This window comes from Arachis stenosperma, chromosome 4 (genome assembly GCF_014773155.1).
Source record: "Arachis stenosperma cultivar V10309 chromosome 4, arast.V10309.gnm1.PFL2, whole genome shotgun sequence".
NCBI classification, from domain to species: domain Eukaryota; kingdom Viridiplantae; phylum Streptophyta; class Magnoliopsida; order Fabales; family Fabaceae; genus Arachis; species Arachis stenosperma.
The window spans coordinates 97,294,142-97,310,272 of NC_080380.1; the positions used below are offsets into that span (position 1 = coordinate 97,294,142).

Genomic DNA, 16,131 nt, shown 5'->3' on the forward strand with positions numbered 1-16,131 from the left:
ACATCCTAATGACAGTTAAATCAAGAGACAATTTCTGCAGCATTTCTGTGGTTGTCCGCATGCATGATGCAAGGGTATCTTGTCACACCTAAACTTTCACACACTTGCTTCATTGTGAACTCTTTCACATAAGATCCGAACATGTGAATAATATATATTGAATTCACACCATAGAACTTTTCTATTTTTATTAGTTATCATTATAATATTTAAAGTCTACCGTTAAACACTTTTTTACTAGAAGTATTTGTAGTGCGATTTGAATTGATTTCGAGTTAAAAATTTATTCAATTTTAATATTAATTTTATTTGTGATGCAGTTTAGATTGGCGACTTTTTTTTTTAAATTCGATTCGATTCAATCCAATTTTAAGCGGTTTGAATTGGTTTAGATTTACAGTTTTATAAATTAAAAAAATTAAATATATATAATAAATCTCAACATCAAATTTTAAATAAACATAACAAGTATCAACAATAAAAATTAATAATAATATAATAATAGAAATAAAATTATAAATTAGTTAAAATAAATAAATAAATCATATTTTGAGCATAAAAATTTATTAAATAATAATAATATATGAATAATATAAAAATATATAATAAATTGAACATATTATAAATCGGGCCTGCTACACATACAAGCCTACAAGCATACAAGTTGGCCCAGCCCAAAGAGAAATCACGCGCACCAAAAGAGATAACATGGCGCGTCAAAGTCACGCGCCCAACACTCAGACGGTTACGTATGGCAGACTCTTCCACTTCTTCCACTTCTTCCACTTCTTCCATTTCTCAAGGCACTTCGAAAACAAGGAAACCCTCCCATTTTCGAGCGAAAATCAAAGTTCAAAATATATAAATCGTTCTTCGAAACCTCCATCAAAACACCATCAAACTCTCCGTGAAGAATCTGAACAGAAAACAAAGCAACAATACTCAACGTAAGTTCATTAAGATTCCTGTATATTTTACTTTTCTTCTACGTCGTTCTTCTAGGGTTTACTATTATTCTTGCTTCTTTGTTACAATGTTCTAAGTTCTACGTCGTTCTTCTAAGTTCTACGTCGTTCTACGTTGTTGTTCTAAGTTCTCCTGTTATTGTTGTTGATTTTTGGGGGTTTATTCCGTATATTCGGGGGTGTATACTGCTTAACCTTGTAATGTGGCTTGATATTGAAGCATGGTTGAGTGATCTGACTAATATCTATACGCATGTATCTGAATAATATCTATGGGTGTATCTCACTGTTATCAATGGGTGTATCTTGCTGATATCTTTGGGTGTATCTGAATCATATATATGGGTGTATCTTACTGTTATCAATGGGTGTATCTTATTGTTATTAATGGGTGTATCTGACTCATATATATATGGGTGTATCTTACTGTTATCTTTGGGTGTATTGTTCGTTTCAGAGAAAATGGCAGCAAGAAACCAAACAAAAGACCTTAAGTGTGCCACACATCTCCTGAGTGATAAGTTCAGAAACATGACTGAGGAGAAGAAGGCAATTGTGAGGGATCTTGGATTCGGTGGGTTGATGCACATCCCACCACTAAGGGTGGATCACCAACTCTTAAGGGAGCTGGCAAACAACTTCAAACTTGGGGAGAACAAACTGAAGACAGGATATGGTTCTTTCCAAATAACACCAAGAAAAATAGGTCATGCACTTGGCATCAATGCAACAGGTAACTAGCTTAAAATTATAGGTGTATATTAAGTTGTTGCTTGGGTCTATATAAGTTGATGCTTGGGTGTTTTTGAACCGACTTGGATATTTTGTTGTCTTCCTTTTTGTAGGAGATCTATTTCCTGAGAAAGTTGACTATAAGAAACTTTCTGATGATGACAAAATAATTTATAGAAGATTCCAGGGTAAGACCCTCAAAAGTCTTACTGATGAAATGATGGAAATCGACGTTGGCAACGAAGAGGAACGCCTGATGTTCAAGAGGATATTCATCCTCTACATACAGATGGCGTTCCTTTTGCCAACGACGATAAACAAAATATCGCCCGTGCACCTGGCCCCAATTTTTATGATGGATGGCATATCAGAGAGAAACTGGGGGGGGCATGTTTTGACCTTCATGATCAAGGGCATCACAGACTACCAGGAGAAGAAGAAGAAATCAATTAATGGCTGCCTCTTCGCCCTCATGATAATCTACTTTCATCTTTCAAAAAACAAAGGCAAAAACAGGACTCAAAGACCACCAAAGCCCTGGATTGCCAACTGGACTAAGGAGCAGTTGGTGGAAAGAATGTCTACAGAAAGACAGGAAATTTTGGTAAGTAAACATAATAAGTTGGGTGTATTTTATTTACCTGAATGCTGCTAACTAAAATATCTCATGTTTCAGGGGATTCTGAAGATCGCAGAGACAAGAGAAAAAATGAAAAAAAAAAGAAAAAAAAAGAAAAAAAAGAAAAAAAACAAGAAATCAAAAAAACAAAAAAAGGAAGGCGAGTCCAACTTCGTCTTCGGAGACAGAAACTACTGACAGTGACACTTCTACCTCTGAGTTTGAGGCTCAAGAAGACTCAGAGGATTCAGGAAGAAAACACCCCAGCAAAAAGGGAAAAAAGTAAGAACCATACTTGGGTGTAATTTTTTTTTCGAGTTGGGTGTATTTTGTTTGATCACGTTGGGTGTATGTAGTTTATTTAGCAGCGTGTGTTTCGTTTGCTGCGTTGGGTGTATATTTAATATTCAGTTGGGTGTATCTTGTGAATTCATTTGGGTGTATTTTTAGTATGTTCTAAATGATGAATCTTTGCCTTCCAGAATGGACTCAAGAAAAAGAAAGCAGAGGCAAGAGGAGTCAGATTCTGATTCAGAATCTGAATCTGAACCAAGTGATGAGTAATGTCCTGAAATTATTACTCCTTTCTTTTGGCTTCATTATAAAGATTTTGTGTATTAATTGAAGTGTCTATTATTAACTTATAGGAGTGAAGAATCATCACTTGCGGAGAGGGAGAAGAAAAAGAAAAAACCAAAAACAACACCAAAAGAGTAAGCACTTCTTTCATTAATATTCTGTGATAAAATTAATTTTTTATTTCTGATTGGTATTCTTTTTTTTTCCACCCAGAACACAACAAGAAAAGAAAAAAGTAGTTGTGGAGGATTCACTTCCTGAAGAAGATCAATACTTTAACGGGTACAGTACCTCGTAAGCTATATTACGGTCTATCATCGTAATTATTTTTGTTAACATCTTATTTTATGAATGTAGTGAGAGTAGCGTAAACCAGCCATCGCAGAGCATGTAATTTCTCTTTCAAATAACCGTTACTTTTGTTCTTCTATTACCTTCTACTTCTAATTCTGTATATATTTTTTTTAGAAAAAAAAGCCCTTTATTATTTTATTCAAGAAAAAAAAGGCAGCAAAAAAAAGCAAAAACTGCAACTATGTAAGTTCTCAAAAAACAGAGCCTGTCTTCTTTTTGAATTGTTCGGGTGTATTTTTTACCTTTTTTGCGTTATTTTAGATTGAGTCCGACTGACTCGAATATGATGGTTGTGAGGGAACAAACACCGTCGGAAGCGCTTGCAATGTGAGTTTTTCAAGAATATTTCAACCTTATAACCTTATTATTTTCAAAGGCGTTGTTAACCTTTCATTTTTTCTTCTTGTTTAGAGTCCCGATCCAGGTTTTTGTGCCGGCATCCCAAACAACCCCTGAGACAGATTTCGAACCAACCCCTATGCTACGGATTGAAGGGACTACAGAAAAGTAAGAAATAGTATTGGGTGTATATTTGTTTAGGGTTTGGGCGTATATTTGCATACAGTTTGGGTGTATATTGTTCCTGATCAATTTTTTCTTTACGCCATGATTAATTTTGTGTTACTGTGCAGCACTCCTGAATCCCCCAAGAAACTTCAAGAAACCACACCCACGCTTCCCCCAGCTCCAACTAAAATGTAAGTTCATCAGACTAAAATCAATCTTTGCTTATCATCCGTATATTATTATTCTTACTCTTATTCTTATACATCATGACACAGTCATCCAGTCGCAGAAGACGCTGCTGCCCTGTTGATGATGGCACGGACAGCAACCTATGTTCCTAAAACAGATTCAGGGATGCCATCATTCAGCCTTGGACTGACTGATTCAAGCCAGGAGGGGGCGTCAACGCAGGAGACAGAAAGGGAAAAATCTCCAGAAACTGCAAGTATGCTAGAACAATTAGACACTTTGGTCCAAAAATTAGCAAGCAATGCGGCGAAGGGAACAAACGAAAGTCCACAAATTCAGAGGGAGACTGGGGGAGAAAGTTCTGCAAAGTTTGAAACTCCTGGGGGAATAAATCAAATTCCGGATGATATGAAACAAAAGTGCTATACCTGGGGGACGAGACTGAAGGAAGATGCAAAAGGCGATACTGACGAGTTTGAGGAGATATGCACTCTGATTGGCCAAGGAGAATACATTTTGATGAGAACGCACCTTGCATCCCTCCAGGCAAAAAGTGATATAGAATCTCAGGTAATTTTAGACTAACATTAATGTTTTTACACCAAAATCAACTGCAATGTTTATTAATTTAAAATTGATTTCTAGATTGTATCTGCCATCTGCCTCATCCTAAACCAGAAAAATGAAAAGAGGTTTCAGGAACAAATATACTGTCTCCCCCCCGATATTGTGGTAAGTGTTACTTCTACGAACTTTGGGTGTATTTTATACATTGATTTGGGTGTATTTTTTAGCTTAGATTGGGTGTAAGTTGTGTATTTTCAGTATTTCATTTCTTGTATCGCAATTCTTGCAGAGCATGGCACTTTCGGATCACCCAAGGGGGGAATTCATATCCCCGAAAACGGAAAAGGAATTCAGGGTGGAAGCCTACCCGAGTTTCATTCACTTCATAGATAGAAAAAAATTAAGTTCGCATCCATATGTAAGTTTTGGTTTGCTAAATTTGTTAGTACGCTTATTTATTTACTTATATGCCAAATAAAATAACACACTGTTGAAATGTGGCAATCCTTCAGATTTTTGCTCCTGTTTGCCACTCGGGACATTGGTGGTTATGGCTGATAAATACAACAAAGCGAAAATGTCAAATACTTGACCCGCTACACAAAAAAGCTCCAAGCGATGAGAGAAAGGAAATTAATAAATTCACTGTAAGTTGCCTCTGTCTTCTTTACTTTAATAGATAGGTCTATTTCGAAGGTTGTGTTGGGTGTATATTTCATATTCAGTTGGGTGTATCCTGTGCATTCATTCGGGTGTATTACTGATTTGTTTTGGTATTTAAGGGATATGTACTTTCAAGATTGATAACATATGCCGGCGGGAAACCTCTAGAGAAAGGCGAGAAGGAAAAGGAAATTAAAGCATCATATGTTAAAATATCAGGGCAAAAAACAAGGTATAAATTTGTGAGTCTGAACATTAAACTTTCCTAAATGAGATTTGTAATTTATTTTCTTCGTTTTCAGCTATGACTGTGCTATCTACGTTATGAAGTGGCTTGAGTTAATTGATCCGGAAAATATTAAAAAGGGGAAGTATGAATGGGATAATTGGACACAGGTAACTGTCTTTAGAACTATATAACTCTGTATTACTTTACTGAATTAATATTTCCGTTTAAACATAACATACTTTTTAATTGTAGGAGGAGGTGGACCACTATAGAGTGGAGTATGCTTCCCGGATACTATTCAGTGAGATGAATAAACAGAGAGATCGGGCAATTAGAGAGAGTAGTGCTATAAGGCTGTCGAAGCCATCCTCTGTATTATTGAGTCCGTTTTGTCAGATTAATTCTGCTGATATAGAAACTGGTTAATCCAACTGCTGCGTAGTTTGTAATTTAAACAAATGATGTAAATATTTGCCAATTATCAACAACTTCTATTCCATGTATATTTTTTCCCATAGTTAAACTATCTGTGCTGGTAAACTGTCTGTGATGTACTTAAAAACTGTATTACAGGTGGTGAACGCAAATTATAAACTGTTACACTCAATCCAAGTCTAATAATACACCCGAGGTTGAATAAAATATACACCCAACTGTGTGTGCTGTATTCAAAATGAATGAATTACATGTACTAAAATATGAAGAAAAACATCAACTGAAATATACGCCCATAACCTGTGAATTTTTACAGCTTTTGTTCTATATGTATCTATATGTGTCTATATGTAAATTGTCAATTAACAAAAATACACCCAAAAGAAACAGAGCTTTTACACCCATACTCTTTATAACTATACACCCAAAGAGTTATCCCCTGCTGCTGGTACCCTGAGCTGATAATTTATAACTTGTCCATGATATTGGCTGCAATTTGAATGCGCCGCTTATGCAGCATCAAACAGGTTTATCTGAATATAACACTCCCGCATTAGCTAAACTATTAACTAGAAAAATAAACTCAATCGCCACAAATTTAAAGAACATTACATTTAGCTCGCTTAAAACTTTCGTCTTCTTCTTCTTTGTGGCATTTGCAATCTGTTTCTCGAGCTTTGAACCTAGCCTGTTTTTTGGACGTCCTCTTGTTCGAATCCTTGGCGGGCTTTGAAGCTCGTTAACGGATTCCAAGTTGGCGTCTTCGTGGGATAAAGATGATGTCCCCTTCCTTTTGGCTTTTAATGCTTCCATCTCGGCCATGACGTTATCGTACGCACGGTGCAGAATTGCAGTCAGCTCCTCCGATTCAGAGGCAAATTCACAAATATTTTGCGAACGAAAAACCAATTGGTCGAACCTCTTGCTTCTTGGCTCCATTAGTGGCTCGTCGTGGCTGCTCTTGATGTGTGTGTGTTGCCTCTTTACCTTCTTGCTCCATCGTTCCAGTATGTATCTAGGGGACACTTGGCTTATTTGTTCGAAGCTTAACACGCTTAGTGCATGACGGCACAGTATCCCTCTCGACTCGAATAATAAGCATTGGCATTTTACCTCGGCTGCAACTGAATCGTAGGTAATCGCGAACTTGTCGAATATTGAGCTGGAAACTTGTTCTCCGACTTCGTATACTGAATAGCCTAGAGCGGAATTCTTTAATCTGGTGATGCAATTTGCCTTTCCTCTGAATTGGGCTTGGACTTCCCTAAACTTTGCGTGAGTGTACGCATCTTGAAACTGAGCTTCGATGGAGGATTTGGTTGCACACGGTATGACCGTATGAAAATCTGCAGCATCTGATTCTCTCTCTGCTTGCTCCCTGCTTCCGAGGCAATTATCGTACTGTTTGACGAACTGAATGAGCGAGCTGTTCCGGGTGATGTACTTGTTAAAAAATGAATGCATGCTCTCGCTCCTTTGTGTGCTTCTCATCCCTGCCCAGAAGTGGTGGTCCAGATAGATAGGAACCCATATGTGACGGTCTTCGTACAGATATGCATAATACACCCAAACACACACTGTAAAATACACCCGAGAGATCGTATAATTTACACCTCTGCTGCAGATTTTAAAAACACATTACCTGAAAGCCACTTATTGTCCGCAAGACCAAAATTCACCAGAAAATCGTTCCAATTCCTATCGAATGAGTCTTTGCTATGAGAGTTCCAAACAACATGGCTCATTTGTTGTTCGATATCGGCATGTCCCTTGTACCCGTTTAATTTGCTTGGAATCTTCTTCATGATGTGCCAAATACACCAGCGGTGAACTGTTGTTGGCATACATGCCTCTAAAGCCCTTTTCATTGATGCGCACTGATCGGTGAGAAACCCTTTCGGAGCGTTTCCTCCCATGCAACGAAGCCAGCATTGAAATAACCATTTGAATGATTCAATTTCTTCGTTCTTCATCAAAGAGCATCTGAGAAGTGTTGAATGACCGTGGTGATTCACCCCGACAAAAGAACCACAGACTAAATTATACCTGAAACGAATTACCATGGTCCAGAATGCAAAATCATTAGGTACACCCTAACAAATGTTTCGAATACACCCAATGAAACAGCCAATATACACCTCTGCTGCGGATTCGTAAAAATAAATTAATTTAGCATCATAAACAGGGACAGTTTGTTACCTGTTAGTATTGTAGGTGGTGTCGAATGAAATGACGTCTCCGAAATACTCAAACGCGGCTCTGCTTCTTGCGTCGGCCCAAAAAGCCAGCTTAATCGATTGATCCTCCTCGAGTTCGAGCTCAAAAAAGAAATTCGGATTCTTCTCTTTCATTCTTAAGAAATATTTTCCGAATTCCTTTGCATCTTCTTGTTCGGAAACATTCCGCACTTCCCTGGTAATGTAATTTCTCACGTCCTTTTCGATAAAATTTAACTCGCGGTGACCCCCGGCAGCCGCAACAAATGATTGGTAGGTTTTGCTTGGTCTGATACCGGCCTCGTCGTTATTCTCTATCGTACGACGAATGGACATGCTTAGTTCCCTGTGCTGTTTGAGCATCTCTGCTTTGCTTGGACAGCAGGGGTGTGAATGATCCAGCACAACCTTTGAAATGATCCAAGAACCGACATCCTTCAATGTGTGTATATAAATTCTTGCAGGACAGTTTAAACCGGCTGTCAGATTGGTCTTTTCGGTTGGAGATATTTTAGATTTCCATTTTCCCTCTTTGCTACATGTAATCAGTTGATTCTTAATCTCGTTTCCCTTCCTATTTGTGCACCGAACTCTTGTAGAGAAACCTGCAGCCTTGGCGTAGTTCCTGTAAAATTTTCCAGCATCTTCATGGGTGGTAAAGGTCATTCCGACCTTCGGAACAAGCTCGTCATCAACAACCGAGAGAGGCTGCACAATACACCGTGTCAGAACTGTGAATACACCCATAGATATGATACAAATACACCCAATCATGTCTAATATGATACACCCGAACCGAAACAACTCAACTACAGAATGACCTTTAAAGCCATAAACTGTCAATACACAGGCTGCAGAATACACCATGTCAAAAACTAAAAACACACCCAATCATGTCTGATATAATACACCTGAACAACAACAACTCAATTAAAAATAACAAAAAACCAGTAAAGTGTATATACACCCACACTTATAGCTAAAATACACCCAAAGAAGAGTTGATCTACACCCGAGCGTCTGCTATAAATTCCAGGTAATTAAACAATGTTGAGCAATTTTTAAACTACACAATGCTATACAAATTACTGTAAATCAAACCTCAGGAACTTCGTTAGATTCAAATTCATAATCCACTTCGCCTGGATTCATCACACAATCTGAGCTTGAAGGATCCATTATCTTCAAAACGAGTTCAAACTTTGATTTCAGAAAACAACAAATCAAAAGAGAAAACGAAGCTCGAGTTGCAGAGAGAGAAAAAGATAATGTAAACGAAGAACATACCAGTGAGAAAAGGAGAGGAAAAGATCGATGGAGAAGAATGAGGGAAGACGCGCGAGAAAAAGAACAACCAAATCTCAAAATAACGAAAACGAAGAAGGAAACAAATATTTTAAAATTGGAAGTTAGATATACGCGGGATATTATATAGCGCGTGTAATCAACGTACGTGGAGGAGCGCGTATTTTAAATTTATTGTTTAATAAACTTGTAAAGCATACAAGCCCTAATGGCTTGTATGCAGAGCTTTTCCGATTATAAATATAATAATAAAATAATAATATTATAGCACATTGTGCGGTTTAAATTGAATTGAATCAGTTAAAAAAGTAGATCCAAAATTCGATTCGATTCAACGATTTGTAAAAATTAGAATCCAATCAAATTTAAATTAGTGTGATTTTAATTATTTTTCATTTAAATTAAATTGATTTGGATTTTAACAGATTACTCTGCGCACTCTCTCATGATCACAAACGTGGAGAGAGGAACATGTGTCTATCTCAACGTACAAATTAAACCAACCCAACAGCATACATCTAAGACATAAATCACCTCCTAAAATTGGAAATACAAAAACAACTAGCAATAACACAACCGAAAAGAAATGCATGAATAAAATAATAGAAATACAATCTACTTATCTTCAGTCATACTTTCTTTTTTTTTTTTTTTGACTGGAGCCACACTATTTAGATAGACACATGTTATCTTTCTTTCCAGCTTTGACCAAATCTCTATTCCTCTCTCACGACTGTATGTAGAAAAATCTCTCCTGCTTTAGATTTTCTAAAACAAACTCACATCCTCTGTTATTTATATACTTCTGTTAGTTCTAATATAATGATATGATCAGTTTTTGCTATTAGACATTTATATATTATTGTAGTTCGAGTAATTTTAGGGGGATACATATCTAATCACAATTATAAAATTTATTCTTTACCACTTTAAATTTCTCTGATTTGATTCAATTTATATATTTTTTATTTGACATATTTATTTGAATATTATAATTTATATAATTTAATTATTTAGCTTAATTTGAGGATAGATGAATAAAAACTCCATAAATATTAGAGGATGATATAAAATATTACTAAAGTATAACGATAATTAAATAACATACCCATTGTGAGTAATCATATATTATTCTGAAAATTTTTAAATTCTTTTTATTATTAAATAAATTAACTATTAAACTAAACATATTAATAGTAATGATAGCATAGGTAGAATACGGAAATAATAATTCTTAACTGATATTATATACAATTGATGAGAGGTAGACAATAATTAAAGTTGTTTTATTTAATTTAGCATTCGTAATTATATATATATATATAAAAGATTTAAAGTTATACACTTATTAAGTTATTATAAAATTATATAATTATTTTAACAATAATTAATTAATATTAAATAAAATAATTTTGAACTGTTTAGAGTAATTTTTTATTGTTTCTAAATATTGTTGTATACAATATTCATCATATTTAGTTTTGTATAACCAACTTTTTTGACTCTAGTATAGAGATTTTATAAGTATATACAAAGACAAAATATTTTTCACTCTTTTTTTTATTTTATTTCTATTTCTTAAAGATATTTCTTTTTTTTAAGGCAATAGATGCATTTTATTTAAATAAAAGAAAAGAAATACAAATGTCCAAAATTGGACAGTCAAAAATAAAAGAGGAATGGCATTCCTAAATTACAATTAAAGATATTTCTTTCAATTGAATAAAATCTTTATTCCTTAATTATATAATATAAGAATACAAGATTTTTGGGCATTGAGAAATTAAGAGCATGTAATTTGTGCATTAACAAGTATAAAGGAAAAAGAAGTGTCCCGTGCATATCTGAAGGTAACAGGGTTAGATCTGGAGACAGCGTTACCATTGGCAAGAAGACCGTTTTGTCCCTGAACTCTCAAAATTGAAGGGTCAACAGGCTCCACGGTTTGAAATCCTGAACAATTTAGAATCACATTGGAAAAAGTACATGGACAATTGGCCGTTATAGAAACTTGCCACTCTTGTTTTTCCTGCACTTTCACCCCTGTTGGTTTCTGCTCAATCCTAAGATCACTCAATTGGCACTGACTGTAGCCTGAAATATACACATATTTTCACCAAATAACAAACAAACTTAAATCATTAGTCGAAACAAAAAATATCATATACACATATCTTTTTAAATCACTTGTGATTACTATTTATATTATTTTATATTTTATATTTATTTTATAATCTAACATATATTTTATATAATGACTAATTTTTTATATAAATATAATATAGTTGTAAGTATATAAATTTGGAACTTTCAAGTTTGTAATAAAATGAAAAAAAAAAACAAAGAGAAATAAAGAGAGAATAGAAATTCAAGCATTTGAAAAGTAAAAAGGTAATTACAATGAGAAACCAGAGCAAGGAAGAGGAGTATGATGATAGTTTTGTTGTTCATAGCAGCCATTTCTTTTTCTGGAAAATCGAATGCTACCTTGATGATCAATTCTTGAATTTACCTATGGTATTTTAACACAGTTTTGGTTGTCTTTTATAGTTTCACAATTTCATCTCAATTAATTATTATTACCTTTTTTGAATGAAAAATCATTGATTGTTTGATTTGCAAATTAAATATATGGGTTTGAAATGCAAAAAAAAAAAAAAAGGGAACGATTTGATTTTCCAAATATTATGGAATCTCGTGTTTTAGCATTGGTTTAATAAAATTTAAAAGAATTATATTAAATGTATATTAAAATTAGTTATTAAAGTCAGTCACCATTATAAAATATATGTTAAAATATAAATATATTGGTGATTGATTTTAGTGACTAATTTTAATATATAAATAATATTTTTAAATTTAAAAGTAATAAAATATAAATAATTGATTGTTTGATTTGCAAATTAAATACATGGGTCTGAAATGAGGGAAAAATGGACTAATTTGATTTTTCCCAAATCTTTTCGAATCTTGTGTTGTAGCCTTACTTATTAGTTATTACTTATTATTAGAACTCATATTTAAAAGATAATTTTATAAAAATGGTAGTATTTATATTTAGTAAATTAAATAAAAATAAATTTTAAAAAATATATGTATCAATATTTGTGTTTGTCAAAATAATTTTTAGAATTTAAATATTTATATATGATTTTATACTTAAAAGTTTTTAAATTTAATAAGCACAAACTAATTTTTTAAAATTTTTTTATGCTTGCTTTAAAAAAAATTAATTTTAAAATTACTGGTACAATCAAATACATAATATTTTTTAAAGAAAAAGATAAATAGGTTTTTAATCTTTTGTACTGCAGATATTTTTGTTTTTGACCATTTGAAAATACTTTTAAGTCTTTCACCTTTTTAAAAGTTGAACAGATTAGTTCCTCCTTAAAAGTTGGGTCTGACGAAAGCATTTGTACGGAGGGACTAATCTGTCTAATTTTTAAAGAAGTGAAGAATTTAAAAGTATTTTTAAATGGTCAAGGACAAAAATATCAACAAAACAAAAGGTTAGAGACCTATTTATCATTTTCAACAAAATTTTACTAAATTAAAGCATTAATATTGTTTTTTAAAAAAATAATGTTTAGTTTTTTTTTGTTTTATTTTTAAGTTAACTATATCATAATTTTGTAGATGGCTAATGAAGAAATTTCATTTTCATTCCTTTTTAAGTACATATTTATGCCATTTGCTATACTGAATTATATATTTAATATTATTACTAATATGAACGAGTTTCAAATTGAATTTTAAATTAACTCTTAATTCACAGTAATTTACGTTCTCTCCTAATATTTTATATTATTCCTTTTTAAGTATACATTTATGCCATTTGCTATACTAACAGCAGTTTACGTTCTCTCCTAATCCGCTACTATTAATAGCGGTTTCTATAGAATTATGAACAAATATATTTGCGTCTTGGTATTTAAAAATGTATAATTGGATAAAATCTTCCTTCACTTTATTTATTTAAGAAAATTGTCCTTTATTTTATGCGTAGAATTATTTATTTATTTTATTATTTTTAAATACATAGCATTTTGGCGTAAATATACCAACACAGCGGGTTCTGCATTTTGACATTAATTTTTTTGTGTTACTCTTAACAATGTAATTTATGGAAAGTATTATATTTAATGATGATATATGTTAACAATTAATAATTAATTATCGCAAAATTTGTTAATAAACTCATTCAGGAAAAAAAATTAGGGATCATCACCCCTCCCTCTCTTAACTCTCCTGCATCTAGTCCTAATTAAATTGACAAGAGCTCTTCAACAAATTCAGGCGCATACAAATTCGGTTGTGCAGCACTGGAGAGACAATGACAAACATGCACCCATCGATGGAGACAGTGGATCTAGATCGACAAATTTTAGAATTAGACGAAAAATATTGTTTTGAATCCTCAAAAAACAAAAGGGCGTAGATAAGAAATCATAAACACAGATAAGAAAAAGTGAAAAAGATAGAAAAATGGAGCAGTGTGCGTTCATTTTCTCTTCTTGAAAAATAAAAATCATCCACCCTCTTTTATTTTTGTGACTATTGCTTTTTTTTTTTGGGCAAAGATAGGTAATTTTATTTCAGCTGAAGTAGTATGGTCCAAATTAGGACTATAACAAAGATATTATTAGAAATGTTCTTACAATAAAATATGTTAGACAATCATTAAAATTAAGGGTTAAGTATTGTTTTCGCCCCTAAGGTCTGAGGCCAAAATCAAAATCGTTTCCGACCTTTTTTGTTATTAAAATCAACCTAAATATTACAAAACGTTATAAAATCGTCATTTTCTACTTTAATTTTATTTTTTTTACCAAATTACCCTTAATAATTAATATAAATAATAAGAATAATATTAAAAATAATATTAGTTGTTGTATCATTCACCCGAAGATCAATACACCATCGCCATCATCATGTTCATCGATGGCGGAACTCAAGCAGCACCACTCCCTTCTCATCCGCCTCGGCCTCTCCTCCAACAACCACGCCATCTCCCCTCTCATCATCTTCTCCTCCCTCTTTCCACACAGTGATCTCCGCTACACTGCCACCCTCTTTTTCACCCTCCCTAACCCTGACACCTTTCTCTTCAACACTCTTATCAGAGCCTTCTCCCTCTCCCAAACCCCTTCCATTTCCTTCCTCTTCTACTCTGACATGCTCTATCACGCTCTTTCACCCAACAACTTCACATTTCCATCTCTCATCAAATCCTCATCACCATCCGCTATAATTCACCATGGCAGATAGGTCCATGCCCATGTTCTCAAGTTTGGGTTTGGGTCTGATGTTTATGCTCTCAATGCCTTAGCTCACATGTATGTTATTTTTGGTTTGTTGGGTGATGCAAGAAAGGTATTTGATAGAATGCCTGTGAGGATCGTTGTGTCTTGGACTATTATTATTTCTGGGTATGCTCAATGGGGCTTGTGGATGAGGCTCTCGCTATTTTCAAGCTCTTGCCACAAAAGAATTATGTTGCTTGGAATGCTGTCATTGTAGCTTTCGTTGGCAACAATCGGTTTCGAGAGGCTTTTGGTTTGTTTCATAGGATGAGGAAGGAGGAGAAGGTGGAGCTGGATATATATGTAGCTGCTACCATGCTTTCTGCTTGTACTGGAGTTGGTACTTTGGAAATGGGAGAGTGGATACATCGATATGTTGTGAGGAGTGGGATTGATTTGGGAGAGAAGAAAGGGAAGAAACACGGAGTGGGGGTGCAGGTTGGGGGGGGGGGGAAGGGTTTTGTTTTTATTTATTATTTATATTAATTATTAAGGGTGATTTGGTAAAAAAAATAAAACTAAAGTAGAAAAGGACGATTTTATAACGTTTTGTAACGTTTAGGATGATTTCAATAACAAAAAAAGGTTGGGGACGATTTTGATTTTGGCCTCAGACCTTAGGGACGAAAACAATACTTAACCCTAAAATTAATTCAGATCAATTAGTATCATTTATATTTATATAAAATATCTGTATATTAATTGTAGGATTGTATGTTTTTATTACTTTTATTCTTCTAACACCTATATATACCCCTATGTATTATATCTTTGGTGACATACTCAATAATATACCATCCTTTCTCTAATTTAGTCTCTTGTTTCTAATATAGTATCAAGAGCATAGGTTCCTTTTCTTCCATAAAAATTCGTTTCACAGTCCTTTTGTTTTTTTCTCTTCTGACAGTGCTCTTTGCCTTCGTTTTTCGACCTTTTTCCGACGCTTTGGTTCGTTACCACCACTACCATCGTGCTCTTCTTGTTGTTAAGATTCTAACGCCTCCAGACTCGCCGTCGGATGTGCCCTCACGCACCACATGAAGACCGTTATCCGATCAGGTTTTTCTCTCCCCAAACGCCATCCGACACCGTTGGATCCACGCCCAGGATTAATGGCACCAGACAACGCCACGTATCGAAGCCTCTAACACCCGCGGATCCGCTCCAACCCGCCTCGAACTCGACCCGGCTCGCCTCTCCGACCCGCATGCCAACTCCCTATTCGCGTCAACAATGACGCATCTCCTTTGTCCAATCACGCGTTGCCACGTGGCCTACCCTAGTGATGTGGAAGCTGACGTGGCAAATAATGGGACCATCTCTAAGATTTTTGGTGAGCTCTTTCTGATTCTACCGTCTATTTTCTCATTTTCGGCTCGAAATTTGCAGTTTTTCTCTCCTCTCTTTGATATTTGTCTCTACTATTATGAAAAAATCAGATGTTTTTGCTGTCACAGATAGAAAG

The 16,131-nt window shown here is 34.3% G+C and overlaps 1 protein-coding gene and 1 long non-coding RNA gene across 2 annotated transcripts; both read left to right on the plus strand.

Annotated features, from left to right (window-relative positions):
* Positions 1 to 787: 787 nt before the first annotated feature.
* Positions 788 to 3,033, plus strand: LOC130975224 (uncharacterized). Its single transcript, XM_057900042.1, has 5 exons — positions 788 to 947; positions 1,423 to 1,698; positions 1,811 to 2,301; positions 2,767 to 2,876; positions 2,964 to 3,033. The coding sequence occupies exons 2-5, from the start codon at positions 1,428 to 1,430 to the stop codon at positions 3,031 to 3,033; spliced, it is 942 nt and encodes a 313-aa protein (XP_057756025.1). The 5' UTR covers positions 788 to 947; positions 1,423 to 1,427.
* Positions 3,034 to 4,471: 1,438 nt separating this feature from the next.
* On the plus strand, positions 4,472 to 5,072 carry LOC130973453 (uncharacterized). Its single transcript, XR_009084141.1, has 4 exons — positions 4,472 to 4,515; positions 4,591 to 4,677; positions 4,802 to 4,930; positions 5,025 to 5,072. It is a non-coding gene; the product is annotated as an uncharacterized LOC130973453 (long non-coding RNA).
* The last annotated feature ends 11,059 nt before the right edge of the window (positions 5,073 to 16,131 follow it).

Coding starts and splice junctions, on each gene's coding strand:
- LOC130975224 (XM_057900042.1), top strand. CDS start 1,428: ATGGCAGCAAGAAACCAAACAAAAGACCTTAAGTGTGCCACACATCTC. Junction 2,302..2,766: donor CAGAAAGACAGGAAATTTTG/GTAAGTAAACAT, acceptor GTGTATTTTTAG/TATGTTCTAAATGATGAATC. Junction 2,877..2,963: donor GAATCTGAACCAAGTGATGA/GTAATGTCCTGA, acceptor ATTAACTTATAG/GAGTGAAGAATCATCACTTG.